The 18,115-nt window shown below is 33.5% G+C and overlaps 1 protein-coding gene across 1 annotated transcript in view; it reads right to left on the reverse strand.

Moving 5' to 3' along the window:
- Positions 1-2,070: 2,070 nt before the first annotated feature.
- ADAM2 (ADAM metallopeptidase domain 2) overlaps positions 2,071-18,115 on the reverse strand; it is a gene marked incomplete at both ends in the record, with an annotated part of 73,289 nt that continues 57,244 nt past the window's right edge. The window contains 5 exon segments of the mRNA XM_082680371.1: positions 2,071-2,104; positions 3,286-3,445; positions 7,858-7,990; positions 8,206-8,283; positions 12,254-12,437. Of these exon segments, the coding sequence (XP_082536497.1) occupies positions 2,071-2,104; positions 3,286-3,445; positions 7,858-7,990; positions 8,206-8,283; positions 12,254-12,437 (589 nt within the window).

Raw genomic sequence — 18,115 nt, forward strand, 5'->3', positions numbered from 1 at the left:
TTTCACAATTATATTCTCCTTATTTTGTTATGAATACATTTGTCTGTATATAAACATATTGAGCAAATATCTTTGCTTTCTTTCCTCTCATTCCTTTATCATGTATCGACTTTGTATAAATATTTTAAATTTTACATCGTAGTATTTAAGTTATAAAATATCAGGAGGAGAGTAAACATCACGCAGGGGCTTTATCTCCTCTTCTGGAAAGGAATTAGGGCACCTTTGGTTGTATGCAGGACAGTTATATCACTTTAGGCAGAGTTATGACCTTTATTTGGAGATTAAGTATGGCTTAAGGAGATGCATATGGGTGCGAAGTTGACAAGGGGGAGACTTGTCATGGTTAATTTCATGTGTCAACTTAGGGATGTCCAAATGTCTGATAAAACATGATTTCTGGGTGTGTCTGTGTGTCTTGGGAAGAGATTAGTATTTGAATCATTAGACTGAGTGAAGGAGAGACTACCCTTACCAATTGGAGTGGGCATCATTCAATCTTTTGAGGGCTTGAGCAGAACAAAAATGTAGAGGAAGGTCAATTTGCTTTCTCCTATCCTGGGACACCCACTGGCACTCCTGGTCCTCAGGGTTTTGGACTCAGATTGGGACTTACATCATTGGCCCTGCATTTCTCAGGCCTTCAGACTCACACTGAATGACGCTACCAGTCGTTTCCCGGCTCTCCAGCTTGCAGATGGCAGATCTTGGGACTTCTTTGCCTCCAGAACCATGTGAGCCAACTCCTTTAATAAATTTCCTCATCCCTCCCACCCCCCATCTATCTATATAACTCCTATTGCTTCTGTTTCTCTGGAGAACCCTGACTCACACATTTATATTATTGTAGCTTCTTCTTAGATTTACCTTTTGCACTATGATATGTTCTTCTTTATATCTACTAATGCTTTTTGTGTTAAAGTCTACCAAGCTTTCTTTAGTTTAAAGTTCCATGGTATATCTGTCTTTTACTTTGAACCTTTATATAACTGAAATTGTCTTTTTTGTGTGTGTGTGGTATGTGGGCCTCTCACTGTTGTGGCCTCTCCCGTTGCGGAGCACAGGCTCCGGACACGCAGGCTCAGTGGCCATGGCTCACGGGCCCAGCCGCTCCGCGGCACGTGGGATCTTCCCGGACTGGGGCACGAACCCGTGTCCCCTGCATCGGCAGGCGGACTCTCAACCACTGCACCTCCAGGGAAGCCCTGAAATTGTCTTTTATAAGCAGCGTATGGTTGAAATTTTTTTCCAAATCTTTTTTTTTTAATTTTTATTGTTGTCTTTTGATTGGTTATGGGCCATGAGACTATAACACAACCACACACCATTGCGGCTTAAAATATAACAGTGGCCTTTAATCATGGTATTGCATGTATTATACACTTTCCTTACCTCATGCCTACTCATTAACAGAGTTAATGCTTACTAACAGAATTAATATGAGGTAACTTTAAAAATAAGAAATATGTAATACAAAAACTCATAAACATGCATTCCTTGCAAATAAATTATTTGTGGTATTATGTTATATATGAAAACTTTTATCTTTTCTTGACAGATGAAGACATAATGCACAGGTTTTGAATCCCAGGTAATTAGGCAAGGCATGTACGTTTTCTTTTCCATTTTTCCTGTCCATCAGAGATAATTACTCTGGTAGAATAAATAAAGGGGGAAAAGTCACCTGTATGATCAATCAAGTTAAAAATGATGATTAATTCAACAAATGGCATGAGGGTACACTTATTTTGAAGTAGAGTTCTATCATGTATCAATAATTTATTTGTAACCAACATTTTGAATACACAAATGCTAAAGAATTAAGCATTATTAGAAAAAAAGAGAAAAGATAGCACTCTAAGACATATTTTAGGTGACAGATTTACCATGTCTATGATATAGCCTCAATTTGATTTTTATTATATGCAGCTATATTACCATCTTCACTTAATATACATTTATATTATTTCTATCTATCTAATACATTGAATTTTCTGTTTGTCTGTTTCTTCCTCTCATCCTAAAATAGTTGATACTTACTGTGATACCATGGATTCTTTGTTTTCCAGGCTAGTCTTTGGTCTCACTCTCACTTTCCACTTGCCTATGTATTTAAAAATAAAAATAATCATTTAAAATTGTATTTTCCTCAAAGATGGTTCTACAAAACTCTGTACCATTTATCAGTATTGAAATAGTTTTGAATCCCTATCTGAGATCTGGGAGCAGTCACTACTTAAGAATATCTTACCACTGAGAGCACCTCTTAACTGGTAAGAAAGACTAATATGGGAAAAAGCAAAGTAATATAAGTTTATCTGGAAATGAGCTCAGATCATATTTATATCCATGACATTATTAGCTAAATAGTTTTACACTTTTTTTTACCATTCATATTCTGCCCAGTTTTTCCACAATAAAGTCATCTAATATAAGAAAATTCCTTTAATATGTTTATATATTATCTGAATTATGTGACTATTTTATGTGTTACATATTACTTCAGCAATTTTACATAAACTTTTCAAAATATTTCTGTGAAATATATTCTCTTTTAATTAGTATTATCTTATCAACTTCAAATACTTCAATAAAATTCTTTAAATATTTGAATAAAATTCATTTCATTTTAATTAAGATGGAGGTCATAGATGTAAAACTCAAAGGCAGAAATTATTTTATAGCAATTTCCATGAAAGGAAATAAACCAATTTTAATATTTATTTTATTCTTGAAGCATATTTTCAGATATTTATAAGGTTATTTAATTTAAAAAAGTTTTTTCTGTAGATTAGCCATGGCTATATCTAGATTTTTCAGTTTTACTATTATATATTAATTTCTAACCTTTTCCAACTCTGCCTGCCTCTCAATTTATTTAAGTGCCTTAAAGCTTAACTACTCTCCTAAATTTCCATGCTATGTTTTAATAAAATAGTGTATGCAAAATTCTTTGAAATATATAAATATTAAAAAGTAAAGTAATAATATTTAATACATATTTAATAATTAAGATCAAATAGTAAAAGGAGGTAGATAAACACTAACTAGAAATCATTTCTACTTAAATTTACCCTTAACACAGTCCAAGTTATTTTAAGATTAAAGAAATTTATTATTCATTATATTGATCATTAATATATTACATATTAAATTTCCATATAAAGATAAATATATAATCGGAATTATTACTAGTTATAGCACCATAATGTTATTTATTGATAAGTTACTATGTAGGCCAACTAATTACAAAAGTAATGAATCTTAAATATGAAATTAATATACTCATCGCTTGTATAGTCCTCAGTTCTCCAATTTTCATTTTGGAAATAAACTTTTACCAGTGTAGCAATCAGTACACAGAGAATAATGAAAAAAGGAATGAGTAAGAAAAATGGCCATCTCGTAGGTGTGGAATAGTAAACATTCTCAATATAGCGCCTGTCTAGGAGAGAAAACACCAGTGATTTGAAAGCAATTACCAGGAATATAGCAAAACCATTTCTGCATTTTAATATGACTATTAGAATAAAATGTTTAAACATTTAATAATTTTATAATTAACATATTTTATATGAAGTGGATAAGTTGACATCATAAGTGCTCAAAGTTAGACTCTTCTCTTACATAATAGTCCTATATTCCTTGCTTGTTTATTAAGAACCTTCTATTCCATGTAGTCTCTTTTCAGATCTGTCTCATAATACAGACGAAAGGGATTATAGTGTGATCCCAGGAAGAACTGAATTTTCCCTCAATACTCAATTTTTTTTGTAAGAAATATTGCATATGTCATAGCATTTCGGTGAAGTCCAAATTCTTTTCTTTTATTGCATTGGTATTTATTTTCATGTTTCATCGAAGAAATTAATTGCTTAGCTCAAGGTCATGTAGACATTTCCTGTGTTTCTTTCAAGAATAGTTTTAGCTTCTACATTTAGATTTATCGTCTATCACACATGAATTGTGAAGTAAGTTGTAATTTTGAGATTCATTTGGCCTTATGTGGATATCCAGTTGTTAGAATACAATGTTTTGAACTCACTTTCCTTTCCCGTTGAACTATCTTTGTACTTTTCTTGATTACTGTAACTATATACTAAATCTATATTATTCTAAATTTAATATAAGGCAAATAGACTAAGTTGTCCTTCTTTGTTGTACTTTTTCAGAGCTCTTTCGCTATTCTAAGCACTTTTGTGTGTATTTTAGAATCAAATTGTTGACACCTAAAATGTTGCATGCTTTTATGATTGGTTATTTTTATCTATAGATTTAATTTGGTGAGAATTGACATCTTGGCCATAATAAACTTTCCAATAGGTGAGCATGGCATATTTCTCCATTTACTTGTATGTTTAGCATCTATCTGCATTTTTGTTTTAGTTTCAGTCTTGCACATCTTTTGTTAAACTTATTCCTAATATTTTATATTTTGATAGTATTGTAGATGGTACTGATTTTAAGTTGGTTTTCATTTACTGCTGCTAGTATATAGCAATACTATCCACTTTTAAACATCTCCTTTGACCTTTCGAAAGGTTTTTATTACTTCTAGAAGTATTTTTGTAGCGTCCTTAGGATTTTTGATGTAATTAATCATATCATGTTCAGTCTAATTTCATCCTTTCTAATCTTCATGCTCCTGATTTTTTGTTCTTTACTTATTGCACTGGCTATGACTTAGGGTAAAATATTGACATGGTGAGAGCAGACTTCATTGCCTTGCTCTCAAATTTTGGAAAAAACAATGTATTTTATCATAAGATATATTGGCTAAAATTTTTTTGTTGATGCTTTTTATCGTATTGACGAAGTTTGCTTCTGTTGGTAGTTTGTTGCCTTTAAAAAATTCATAAATACGTGTTGAATTTTGTCAAATGACTTTTATGCATCAAAAGAGAAAATGATATACACTTAAAAAATTCTTAATTTGGTGAATTGCACTGATTGACTTTCAAATGAATGCTTACATTTATGTTTATGAAGTATATTGTTCTGTAATTTTTTCTTTGTTAACTTTCTTTCTGGATTTGGCATCAGGGATATGTTTTCCTCATACAGCGAGGTGACAGGAGTCACTTCACTGCTACTTTTTAAAATGGTATTTCTTCCTTGCAAAAACTTGCCAGAATTAATCTGTGAAACCAAATACATCTGTATTTCTTGTTGCTGTTATTTTTGTTGGTGGTGATTTTCAAAAATCACAAATGCACACATCATGAAGTTTGGGCTTCTGATTTCTTGGTTATACCCTATGATTTATAATTCCTTTTCCATAAGGAGTAGCCCTTATAACACTTTTTACATTAGAGTAGCTTTATCAGTCTACTTTTACCCATAATTGATTAGGACTTGAAGAACATATGTATTATCTTGACCGTTTTCAGTCTGACTGAGGTAATTCCTTAAAAATGTATGGATTTCTTGTGTATTAAATAAAAAATACACCCCATTAAATGAAACCACACCCACAAATCTTTTTAACATAAATCTGTCTATATTGGACTCTGGTGAGGCTGCTATAAAATAACCTATTTAACATTCATAGTAGCCTTACTGTTTAAGAGTTTTTAAGAGGCAGTCCAGTACAATACTTAGAAGGCTTTTTGTATATTGATAGATGAAGGTGTCTAAGAGGCATCACTTTAAGTTTTCCTGAGGTCTTAACAGAGGGGTTTACATACGCTTGACAATTTTTATCTGAGATCAAATTTTATTGCTCAGTATCTCAAATTTAGCTGTTAGCCATTTCTCACTTTAAGAATGTTTTGCTGGAAGAATTCAGGAATAAAAATTAATTTTATTTTCAAACCAAATAAATTCTAGCTCTTTTCAAGTAAAATAGACATTTTACTTGAAAACTGAACTGTTCCTTTATTAATAATTACTATCATCTTATATTTTATCATAGGTAACTTAAGTCACCCAACTTGGAAATCTTGCTGACCAGAACCATGAATTCTACTTTCCACATTACCACAGGCAGCAAGGATGCCACACAATTCACTACTTCATAATAAATGTCCTCATTTCTCCAACTTCTAATAACATGTTTTTAAGCTGTCTTTGAATTGCTCACCAACAGTCTTCTTGAGACAATGTCAACATATATCAGTAGTCATCAACAGTTTCCTGTTCTACCTTCCATCCACCACCCAATTCCAAAGCTAATGGCACATGTTTTAGATTCTTGTTATATAAATATAAATGCACCATCTGGTACCAAATTGTGTGTGTGTGTGTGTGTGTGTGTGTGTGTGTGTGTGTGTGTAGGGAGAGAGAGAGAGAGAGAGATTGTGCAAGAAAGTATCCCTAAATTTAGTAACTTAATCTTTTAATTTTGTGTGTCATGAATTTGGGGAGGGCTTAGTTGCATGGTTGTATTTTTATTTTTATGTCTCAATGTAGTCAAATTTCATATACAGCAGATAATTTTCAACAGAATGAGTGTTCCAATAATGAGAGTTCGAAGCATTAGTATTCTAAAAAACCCAATCAGAATCTGCAGCAAAACCATGGAAGTCTCAGAATCTCACTTCTGTATATTTTACTGCTCAATCACATCACTAAAACCAACCTGGATTCTAGGAAACAGTCTTCTTCTCACTGGGGAAACAGCATGCATGTGCATGGATAGAAGCAGTTAATTGCTGTTAATTTGAAGATAAGCTGACCGTTCCCACTAACATAGAAATAGCTTGGTGATACATAAGTATGTTATAATGTTTTTTACTTAATCTATTACTGCATGGTCTTAAATACTATATTTCAAATGCTGGAATGAATGTGGAAATGTTACGAACTAAGTCTGGCTCAAAATCTGCTTGCTTTGATTTTCTGTAAATATAGGGGTTTTTATTTGTTTTTTTTTGTTTGTTTTTTTTTTGCGGTATGCGGGCCTCTCACTGTTGTGGCTTCTCCTGTTGCGGAGCACAGGCTCCAGACACGCAGGTTCAGCGGCCATGGCTCACGGGCCCAGCCGCTCTGCAGCATGTGGGATCTTCCCGGACCAGGGCACGAACCCGTGTCCCCTGCATCGGCAGGCGGACTCTCAACCACTGTGCCACCAGGGAAGCCCTAAACATAGGTTTTTATATAAAAGAAATCTAGTCCTAAGCAACAGTGGATCTGCCAGCTTGCTCTAAAATACATCTCTACTTTGAACCAAAATATGTCGAAAATTATATTTCCTAAGCTCCTTAACCTTTGGTCTTCTAGTTAGATTTGGCTAATGGGATTCACTGGATAAAATTTGGAGGGCAAGAAGACAGAAATTGCCATGGTATTTAACCCTCTCTGTCTCCAGCATCTGCAATTGTGTCCCTGTATCCTCTACACCTTCACCTCATGCTGGAGAGTACCTCTAACCTGGGTTCTAGACCCTAGTATATAGCCTTGACCACAGTTACATGTCATGCGAGATGGCTTAGATTCGGGTTCTAGTAATAACATCTCCATTTATTGTGCCTTTAGCCCTAAGAAGTGGTAGTGGATTCCTGTGTTGCTAATCTCTGATTGCCTCACTGTTCTCTGATTGGCTTTTATCTCTGCCGTTGTGTGTTACCCCATGCCTTGTATTGAATTCCTTCTGTGTGAAAGGCTAAAGTGATTTCTATTTTCGTGCCTGGGCCTTCACTGACATACCTTATTTATAACATATATTTAATATGTTATAACACATTAGTCTCTGGAAGGAAAACATAAATTAAATAGCCATATATGGTGTATTGTTTTATGTCCAAACATAATCTAAATATAAATTGGTAGACAAAAGACTTATTTTATTAAATTTAATACATTAAAATGTTATTTTAATTATAATTTCAATTGAAATCAGTATCCATCAATACTTACCAGGTAGGCCTGGTACTGAGGGTGGAAAGTTGCCACTGTCAATACTCCCACCTTCCCATGACTCTAGTGAAGCTAGGCAGTTTGGAGGTAAATATGTAGGGTTACAGTGACAGTGCCTTTTATTATTACATAGCTGAAACAGGAGAAATATCATAAATAGCTAAAATTATTTGTGTTCACTTAAAATTTTGAAATAATAGCTAGGTCAGATAAGGCTGATTTTCTTACATGGTTTATGAATATGACTGTGTGTGTGTGTGTGTGTGTGTGTGTGTGTTTAGCTGTGCGTTTGCTTTCCAAATATCAGCCTCAGTGATTTCTATTCTTGTCTGTAGTGCTGATACTTACACCTCGATTGTGGCATTTTTCTGGAGTACAGTCGTAGTTCAAGAATGAAGAATCTACACATTTTTTATTTTTGCAAACCTGAAAAGGAGATATCCCAAAGTAAGTTAACTGTACCAACATCTGTGTTTGGCATCTAATTAAAAGGATTCCTTATTATACTGACATAAGAGGTATTCATTTAATAACAAATATTAACATACTAACAATAAGTGATTAATTCATAGTGCTACTATGTTTTCAGCACTAGATGAGACCGATTATCTGAAAATAAATAAAACAATAAAAACATCTTCCCTGCTTATACTGGGATAGGAAGTACAGACATGAAATAAGTAACAGTAAAGGTAAATGTGTAATAAATACTATAATAAAATAGTTTTATGAAATAATAAAAACACAGAATTTGTCTAATATATGAGGACAGTGAAACTTTTTTATTGAGCTCTGATGTTGAACATGACTTAATCAAGCATAGAAATGAAAGACAAAGTACTTATAGAAAAAGAATAAGTATTCAGAATGACCCTACATCATATCTATTATGAAACTGTTAAGAAATATTTAGGGAAGTTCAGTTGTTACACAAAGAACAGTCATTCAAACATTAATTAACTAAATATTTGAGTCTTACGATGTGCCTGGCCCTGAGAACACAGCAGTGAACAACAACAACAAAACTCATGTTGCTCATATTGCAGTAAAAGATATAGAAACACACACACAACAAAAAATCTATACATGATGTGACAGAGGTTATTATGGAGGGTTTGTCTGTGTCTTATAGTCTTAATCAGAAAATTGGTCTATAACCTATAAGCAATTGGCGGTGTTTAGAGATTTAATTGGAAGACGGAAAGCTGATAAACGGAGGTTTTGAAAAAGAGAATGTAAAAGGCAAGAGAAAATATAGAAAGACAAACTAGAATAACATTACAGTAGTCCAGAAAAATGACAACCATAGAGTGAAATTGAGTGGTAGTAGTGTTGATGAAAAACAGTGGTTGTGTTTGAGACAGAGTTAAATAGTTTGATCCACCTAAGTTTAGTGATAGATTGTATATAAAGGATGAAAAGAGAGATGGAGCAATGACACCAAGGTTTCTGGTATGTCTAACTTTCTTGGTTGTGGTACAAGTAATGGAATAAGAAAGCTAAGCATAAAGCTCAAAAGTTTAGAAATATTATTTTTTGAGACTTCTTTTTACTTGTAATATCAAATAATACTATGCACTTGAGATAAAATAAAAATTATTTTTAGGCACAGAAAATGTGAAACAATGTGATTCCACAAAAGTAACCAAAACCTGAAGCCAGCATTCCTCCCATGGTCATCAATGGCTAAGGATGTAGTATTTAAGTGATTATATGCACCGTACACCAGTGACAGAATTAAAAGCAGGTTTTACCAAATCCTGAAAAAATAATCTGGAGGGCAACATCAGCAAAATGGTGCACTAGGAAGTCCCAAGTCTTGTTCTCCTTTAGAGATCCTAGAATAAGAAGATGAAGAAGGAGGAGGAGGGGAAGGAGGGGGGGAGGGGGAGAAGGACTGGCTAAAGCAACCCATAGGAGCTCTGGAAGCTGTCAGAGGTCTACTGCAGCTAAGCAAATGCCCAAACAAACAAACAAAAAGCCACAATCAAAATGTTAGAAAGTTTTGTAGTATTTTGCTCAAACCTTGTCCCACTACTTTTTGGGCATGCCATAGTCTTGGTCTGGAGGAGACAGCAGCTGAGTTTCCAATTCCCTCCCTTGAACTGAATGGAGTAGAGGACACCTTATTTTCAATATTGTAACCTGTCTGGGAACTGCCTGAAGACTGGTCTCTGTTCCACCTAATTCAGATCTCAGATGGACACTGCCCAGGAAAACTGCAGGGAAACTAAGACTTGTAGACATTTGGAGCAGAGAGAATGGGTGGAAACATACAATAGACCATCTAAGGCTCCAAGGCAACCCTGGCATGAGACTATTTGGAAAAACAAGACATTAAAAAACATACATGTATGTGGGGAATAAGAAAAGCCACAAAAAGACCCAGGAAAGATGCATATTCACAGAGATCTCAGAGACCACAAGCTTTCTCCTCAGGCTACTCCCAAGGCTCAGAGCACACCCAAGAAATTAGAAAAGGACTACACTGGCACGGAGCCAGACTGCAAACAGTGGGAGAAATGGCTGTTTTTCAAAAGTCCAGTTTTTAACCAAAAAATCACATGCTATAAAAAGAAACAGGAGAAAAAGGAGGAAAGAATATGCAATGGAGATAAAACAGTATCACCAACAAGTAGTGCTGGGAAAACTGGACAGCCACATGTAAAACAATAAGATTAGAACAATCCCTCACAACATTTACAAAAATAAACTCAAAATGGTTTAAAGACCTAAATGTAAGGCCTGTAACCATAAGACTCTTAGAAGAGAACATAGGTGGGATACATTTTGACATAAATTGTAGCAATATTTTCTTGGATCAGTCTCCTAAGACAAAAGAAGTAAAATCAAAACTAAACAAATGGGATCTAATTAAACTTAAAAGCTTTTGCACAGCAAAGGAAACTATCAACAAAACAAAAAGAAACCTATGGAATCGGAGAAAATATTTGCTAATTATGCAACTAACAAGATGTTAATATCCAAAATATATAGACAGCTCATTCAATACAATATCAAAACAAAAACAAAACAGTTAAAAAATGGGCAGTAGACTGAATAGACATATTTCCATAGAAGATATAAAGATGGCCCACGGGCTCATGAAAAGATGTTCAACATCGCTAATTATTAGAGAGATGCAAATCAAAAACACAATGAGGTATCACCTCACACCTCTTTGAATGGCTCTCATCAAAAAGTCTACAAATAACAAATATTGGGGAGAATGTGGAGAAAAGGGAACCCTTGTACACTTTTGCTGGCAATGCAAATTGGTACAACCACTATGGAAAACACTATGGATGTTCCTTAAAAAAGTAAAAATAGAATTACCATACAACCCAGCAATCCCACTCCTGGGTATACATCTGGAAAAAAGAAAGACACTAATTCAAAAAGATACATGTTCCCCAATGTTCACAGCAGCACTATTTACAATAGCCAAGGCTCAGAAGCAACTCAAGTGCCCATCAACAGACTACTGCATTTAAAAATGTGATTTTTAAATATATATATGTATATATACATATTTATAAATTTATATAATGGAATATTACTCAGCCATAAAAAAGAATGAAATACTGTTATTTGCAGTAATGTGGGTGGGCTTAAAGAAAATTATGCTTAGTGAAATAAGTCAAAGAGAAAGTCAAATACTATATGATATCACTTATATGTGGAAACTTAAAAAGAATGCAAAGGAATATATATATGCAAAACTGAAACAGATATAGAAAACAAACCTATGGTTGCCAAAGGGGAGATCAAAGTGGGGAGGGACAAATTAGGGGTATGGGATTAACAGATGCAAAGTGGTATATATAAAATAGATATGCAACAAAGATATACTGTATAGCACAGGGAATTATACCCATTATCTTGTAATAACCTATAATGGAATATAATCTGCAAAAATACTGAATCACTATGCTGTACACCTGAAACTAACACAATATTGTAAATCAATTATACTTCAAATAATAAAAAGAGTTGATGGAAGGTTCATGAAAATGGAGAGTACTTATATCTCAGATTTATGTGCCTTTGATTGATTTTTCCTTTACTCTGTGAATCCTTTATTATTTTCATCACTAAAATGGGCATATGTTACTTTAACTGCCATTTTAAGTAAGTATATCAAAATATAATTCATGACATTAAAAATACTCCCTGTGTAACATGAGATAATTAATAAAACAGTTAATACATATGACTTCCATGAAAAAAGTACTAAATAGCCAATGAAATATTCATAGTGATAATATCTCATTTTCAAAACTTTCTACTTTCTTATTTTTTGAAATTAAATGTGCACTTAAGTTATGAGAAAAATACCAAATATGCATTTAAAATTTGAAATTAGGAAATTAGTTGGTAATAAAAGACTACATACCTTATTTAGACCACAAACAGTTCCATCTTTTACCCACATGTTTCCGCTGTCTTTATCATCATATGCATATTCCAGTCCAACGCAGATGTTTCCATCTATGTTGCTATACAAAACAGTGGCATTTGGAATATTAATTATAATTCCTTTGTCATATGTACACAGTAATTTTCCACATCGCACATCCCTATAATTTACCAACAAATAAAAATCATTAGTTTTCAATACAGAGAAATATTAGAATATCATTTCTAAAGCAAACAGATTTAAATAAAGCATTAAGGGCTGCTAAAAGATGTATGCAATTAATTGTGCAACACCAAAAAGTATGAGAGCCTTTCCTGCATTGTTAATAGTAACAACATCTTAGTAATTATGAACTACTTTCTATTTAGCCTTATCACTTTTTTGGTAACAATTCTTCATTCCTTTTTTGATTCTTAAACATGATTCCAAGCTTATTCTATTCTAAAAAATTAGTAAAATTTAAAAAATTACTGGTATGATTGGATTTCCTTTTGTGTTTTTCAAACATAATATGTACTCTCCACATCATGGGTCCCAAACTGACAAGACACTGAGGCATACACTCAAGAAGCAGTACATGCAATAAATATTAACGCTGAACCACTGAGATACATCACAACGATAGTGCATAAATCACAGACAAAATCATGAAAGTAACCAGAAAATAAAAAAGCATTAACAACAAAAGAACAGTAATACAACTTAAGACTGACTTTCCAAGAGAAATAATGGAGATCAGATTATTGAATGACAGACTCAAAGGTGAGACAAAACATCTAGTGTCTTCGCATTCTGTAGGTAGAGAAAATATCTTTCAAAAGGAAATATGGCATTTTCAGACAATAATTAATAAAATTTATCAATAGATGCCCCAGACTAAAGAAAATGTAAACTGAGTTCTTCCCATGGAAGGAAATTTATCTTAGATGTAACTTGTAGAAGTACAAAACACATATAGCTTTATCAGATTGAGGAAGTTTTATTCTATTCCTAATTAGATGAGAGTGTTTATCATGAGTCAGTTCTAGGATTTGTGATACATCAGGCACAAAATAAATTGTGTAGTTAAATCTTAACAAGGTGGGTAGGAGAGAGAGAAGATATAGGTAAATTATCTCCCCCCAAATAAGTATAAAACTGTGCAAATTTGTCACAACAAACATTTCAGGGCTATGGAAACTGATCAAAAGCAAACAACAAATCGAGAAGCATTTATGTAAAGTTGCCATAAAATCAGTAATAATAGTGAAAGGCTGTGGTCCTCTTGCCTGGGTCTGCTCCCATACACTCTTTCAGCTGTCGTTTTACCAGGGCAAGGCTGGCCATTAAAACCAATAAATTCAGTGCCAGAGGGATCATCCTTGATTTGGTGCAGAGAGCAAAAAGTCTCACCCAGCAGCATTTTGAGTAAAAGTAGCAAATGTATTAGGGAATGAATGTAAAACCAGCAGCACTGTTAGCCCAAGACTGAGGTCACAGTTGAGATTCGGGACGGAGTAGCTAGAAATTGGAGCCATGATTCTGGAGAGAGTGCTTCCATAAAGGCTGGCTGTCGGCTCTCCTTACATCACATCCCTAGCTGGCTGTGAGGCTCCATGTATGTGCAGGGAGACTTCACAAGTCTCTATTTGTTATAAAGCAGAAACTAACACACCATTGTAAAGCAATTATACTCCAATAAAGGTGTTAAAAGATAATAAAATAAAATAAAGGGGGGAAACACAGAAGCTTCTCAAAGGACACAGAGAAAGCATTTCATAAAATCCAGCACTGAACCATGATGAACTGTCTCATCCAGCTAGGAACAGACAGAAACTTCCTCAAATTGATAGAGCTGTATGTGTAACCTACTAGTAGTATCATGGATAAAGTAGAAAGATTGAATGCTATCACTCTACAATCAGGAACAAAACAAACATTTCTGCTTTTATCACTTTTATGCAATGAGGCAAAGATTTCGTAGGTATTATACTAAAAGCAAGATCTGTAAAAAAATGAAGGGATAAGTTGGTCTTCATCAAAATTAAAATCTTTTGATCTTCAAAAAGTTGTCATTAAGAAAAGATAGAATTAGATATTTACAATTCATATATCTGATAAAGATTCTATTCTGATACATAAAAGAATTTTCACAATTCAATAATGACAACAAAACCCAATTTAAACGTGGGCTACAGATCTACCAAGACATTTTACCAAAGAAGATATACAAATGCCTTATAATCACATGAAAGGGTGGTAATTTCATAAATCAGTAGGTAAATGCAAATTAGAGCCAGAGTAAGATACCTTTTTAGAATGACACACAAATAAACAAGGAAACAAAAAGTCATGACAATATCAAATGTTGGTGATGTAGAGAAGGATGTAGGGAAGCTAGAACTCTGATACATATTTGCTGGAAATGTAAAATGGTACAGTAACTCTGGAAAATATTTGGGAAGCTTCTTAAAATGTTGAACATATACCTGCCATGTGACCCAGCAATTCTACTTCTAAGTGTGCATCCAGGTGAAATTTTAAAATATGTGTCTACATAAAGACTTGCACCTTCACACTTGTTATAGCCCAAGAGAAACAAATACATGGCTTTACAAAGCAAACAAACAAAATACTGCACAAGAATGTTCACAGCAGCATTGTTCTTGATTTTTTTTATTGAAGTATAGTTGATTTACAGTGTTGTGTTAATTACTGCTGTACAGCAAAGTGGTTCAGTTATACGTATATATATTCAATATTCTTTTCTATTATGGTTTATCACAGGATACTGAATATAGTTCTCTGTGCTATACAGTAGGACCTTGTTGTTTTATCCATTCTCTATATAATAGCTTACATCCACAGCAGCATTGTTCTTAATGGCCTTAAACTAGAAACATTCTAAGTGCCCATTAAGTGGTACATAATTTTAAAATGTTTATATCCACACCATATAATATTACCCAGTAATAAGAAGCTACATACTACTGATATAGGCTACAAAATGGATGAATCTCAAAAACATAAGTAAAAGAAACCAGACAAAAAGATTACATATTAGAGGGCTTCCCTGGTGGCGCAGTGGTTGAGAGTCCGCCTGCCGATGCAGGGGACACGGGTTTGTGCCCCGGTCCGGGAAGATCCCACGTGCCACGGAGCAGCTGGGTCCGTGAGCCGTGGCCGCTGAGCCTGCGCATCCGGACCCTGTGCTCCACAACGGGAGAGGCCACAACAGTGAGAGGCCCGCGTTCCACCAAAAAAAAAAAAAAAAAAAAAACAAAGAACAAAAAACAAAAAGGCAACCTACTGAATGGGAAGAAGGTATTTGCAAAGGGGTTAATATCCAAAATATATAAAGAACTCATACAACTCAATAAAAAAACAGCCTCCCAAAATCAATTAAAATATCGGCATAGGACCTGAATAGACATTTTCCCAAAGGCATACAGATGGCCAACAGGTACATGAAAAGACATTAAACATCACTAATCATGAGGGAAATGCAAATCAAAACTGCAATGAGATATCATCTCACACCTGTCAGAATGGCTATTATCAAAGAGACCAAAAAAAAAAACAAGCATTGGTCAGATGTGGGGAAACTGTAGTAAACTGTCGGTATGAATGTAAATTGGTACAGCCAAATGGAAAACAGTATGGACTTTCCTAAAAAAAAAAAATTAAAGTAGAACTACCATAAAATCCAACAATTCCACTCCTAGATATTTATCTGAAGAAAATGAAAACACTACTTCAAAGAGATATATGTTCCCCAATGTTCATAGCAGTATTATTTAAAATAGCTAAGATATGGAAGCAACCTAAGAACCCAGCATTGGATGAATGGATAAAGATGTGAGATATATTTATATTATTTGTATATTATATATGTAATAGAGTATCACTCAGCCACAAATAAAAATGAAATGTTGCCATTTGCAAGAACATGGATGGACCTGGATAGTATATTGCTTCATGCTTCGTGAAATAAATCAGACAGAGAAAAACAAATATTGTATGTTTTCACTTATATGTGGAATCTAAAAATAAAACAAACAAACAAATATAACAAAACAGAAACAGACTTACAGATACAGAGAACAAACTAGTGGTTACCAGAAGGGAGAGGTGTACGGAAAGTACAAAATGGGTGAAAGGGATTAAGAAGTACAAACTACCAATGGCAAAATAAATAAGCCAAAGGGATGTAACATACAGCATAGGGAATATAGTCAGTATTTTATAATAACTTTGTATGGTGTGTAATCTATAAAAAATGTTGGATCACTATGTTCTACCTCTGAAACTAATATAATGTTTGTAAGTACTTATACAGAAATTTATAAATATATGCAAAGTTTCCATTATGTATTACTCATACTAACCAATATAAAGTCAAAAAATTGCAATGCATGCCAAAAAAGTTAAAATGTGATATAGGTGCAAATAAAGCACTAGATATCAATATCCAAATGACCCAAATATTGCAATTAGCAGAGAAGCACTTTATAGCAGCTAATATAAAAAGATCAATGATTTAAAAGAAAATATAATCCTAACAGCTAGAAAGCTTCCTTTAGTCAGTATATGCTTTAGCAGTTATGAAACAAACTTTTGTGCTTCTGGGCTTGAGCATATGAAAAAGCAACTTATGAATGTAAGATGTAGTTTGTATATATTTGTGGTGTCTGGAAATAAAATTATCACTATAAGTTCACGTTTTAAAAACAGAGATATAATACGTGGATATAGAAATAAATGTGATACATGTATGTTCTAGCTTTGTTGTCTGAGAAGACTTAGAGGTAATGGAAAACGGCAGAAATAAGCACACCTGGTTCTCAGATGTTTACTAAATACTCTTCTCTACTAAAAGGAATCTGGGCTACTTAGAGAAACAGCTGAATCCAGAACAAGGGTAGGAAAAATATAACAGGGGCCTAGAACATCTTTTTTTGTGCTGGAAAAATGTGTAAGTTTTTAAAGTGTCATACAGACTTTTGAAAAGAATATTGTGGCCAGCTAAAAGAAACTCTCACTAGCTCAAATTGAGACAATTTGAAAAAATAAGTGTTAAAATAAATGATAGTAATATATTCTATAATATTGAGTCAAATAACAATTGCTGTGTCTGAACTGACATAAATAAATACACAAACATAAATAAATAAATAAAAATAATACTTCTTTCTACAATACATTTCTAGCTTAAAGGGGGAGGCAATAATGGAGTTAGAAAATCATCAATGAACCTTAATACTAGTGGGTGAAAGTTCGAAGAAGAACAGAACATGTCCATGGTCTCAATATTAACTCTCCCCATATTAACACATTAAACACAAAGGAAAAGTGTAACTTTACAATAGAGACCTAAAGAAAATTAACGTTACCAAATAATTTAACTTAAAATATCCAACTTTGAGAGAAAATGGCATGTACCTTTTAAAAATTGCACTTGACGGTACAACACCACTTCAGTGGCAAGCTTGCCAAAATTTACGACATGAATCTAATGATGAAAAATATCAAACAAACCCAATTTGAGGAAAATATTACAAAATAATTGGCCTGTAGTATTTTTTTTTAAAAAAAAAAAAACAGGAAAAGAAATGGAAACAAAAGGAATGTTCTAGATTGAAGTTTAACAAACTCGTGACTCTGGATTTGCTCCTGAACAAGAAAAAAGACCTATAAATACTTCATTGAGATAATGAATGAAGTTTTATTGAGAACTGTGGTTGACAGCTACAATAGAGCCATTAAAAAAAATAAAAACCTTTGTTCTCAAGAAAACACAATGATTTATTTAAGGATAATGAAACATAGTAACCAACTTACATTCAAATGGTTTAGGAA

This window comes from Grampus griseus, assembly GCF_964374135.1.
Source record: "Grampus griseus genome assembly, chromosome: 21".
Lineage (NCBI taxonomy): Eukaryota > Metazoa > Chordata > Mammalia > Artiodactyla > Delphinidae > Grampus > Grampus griseus.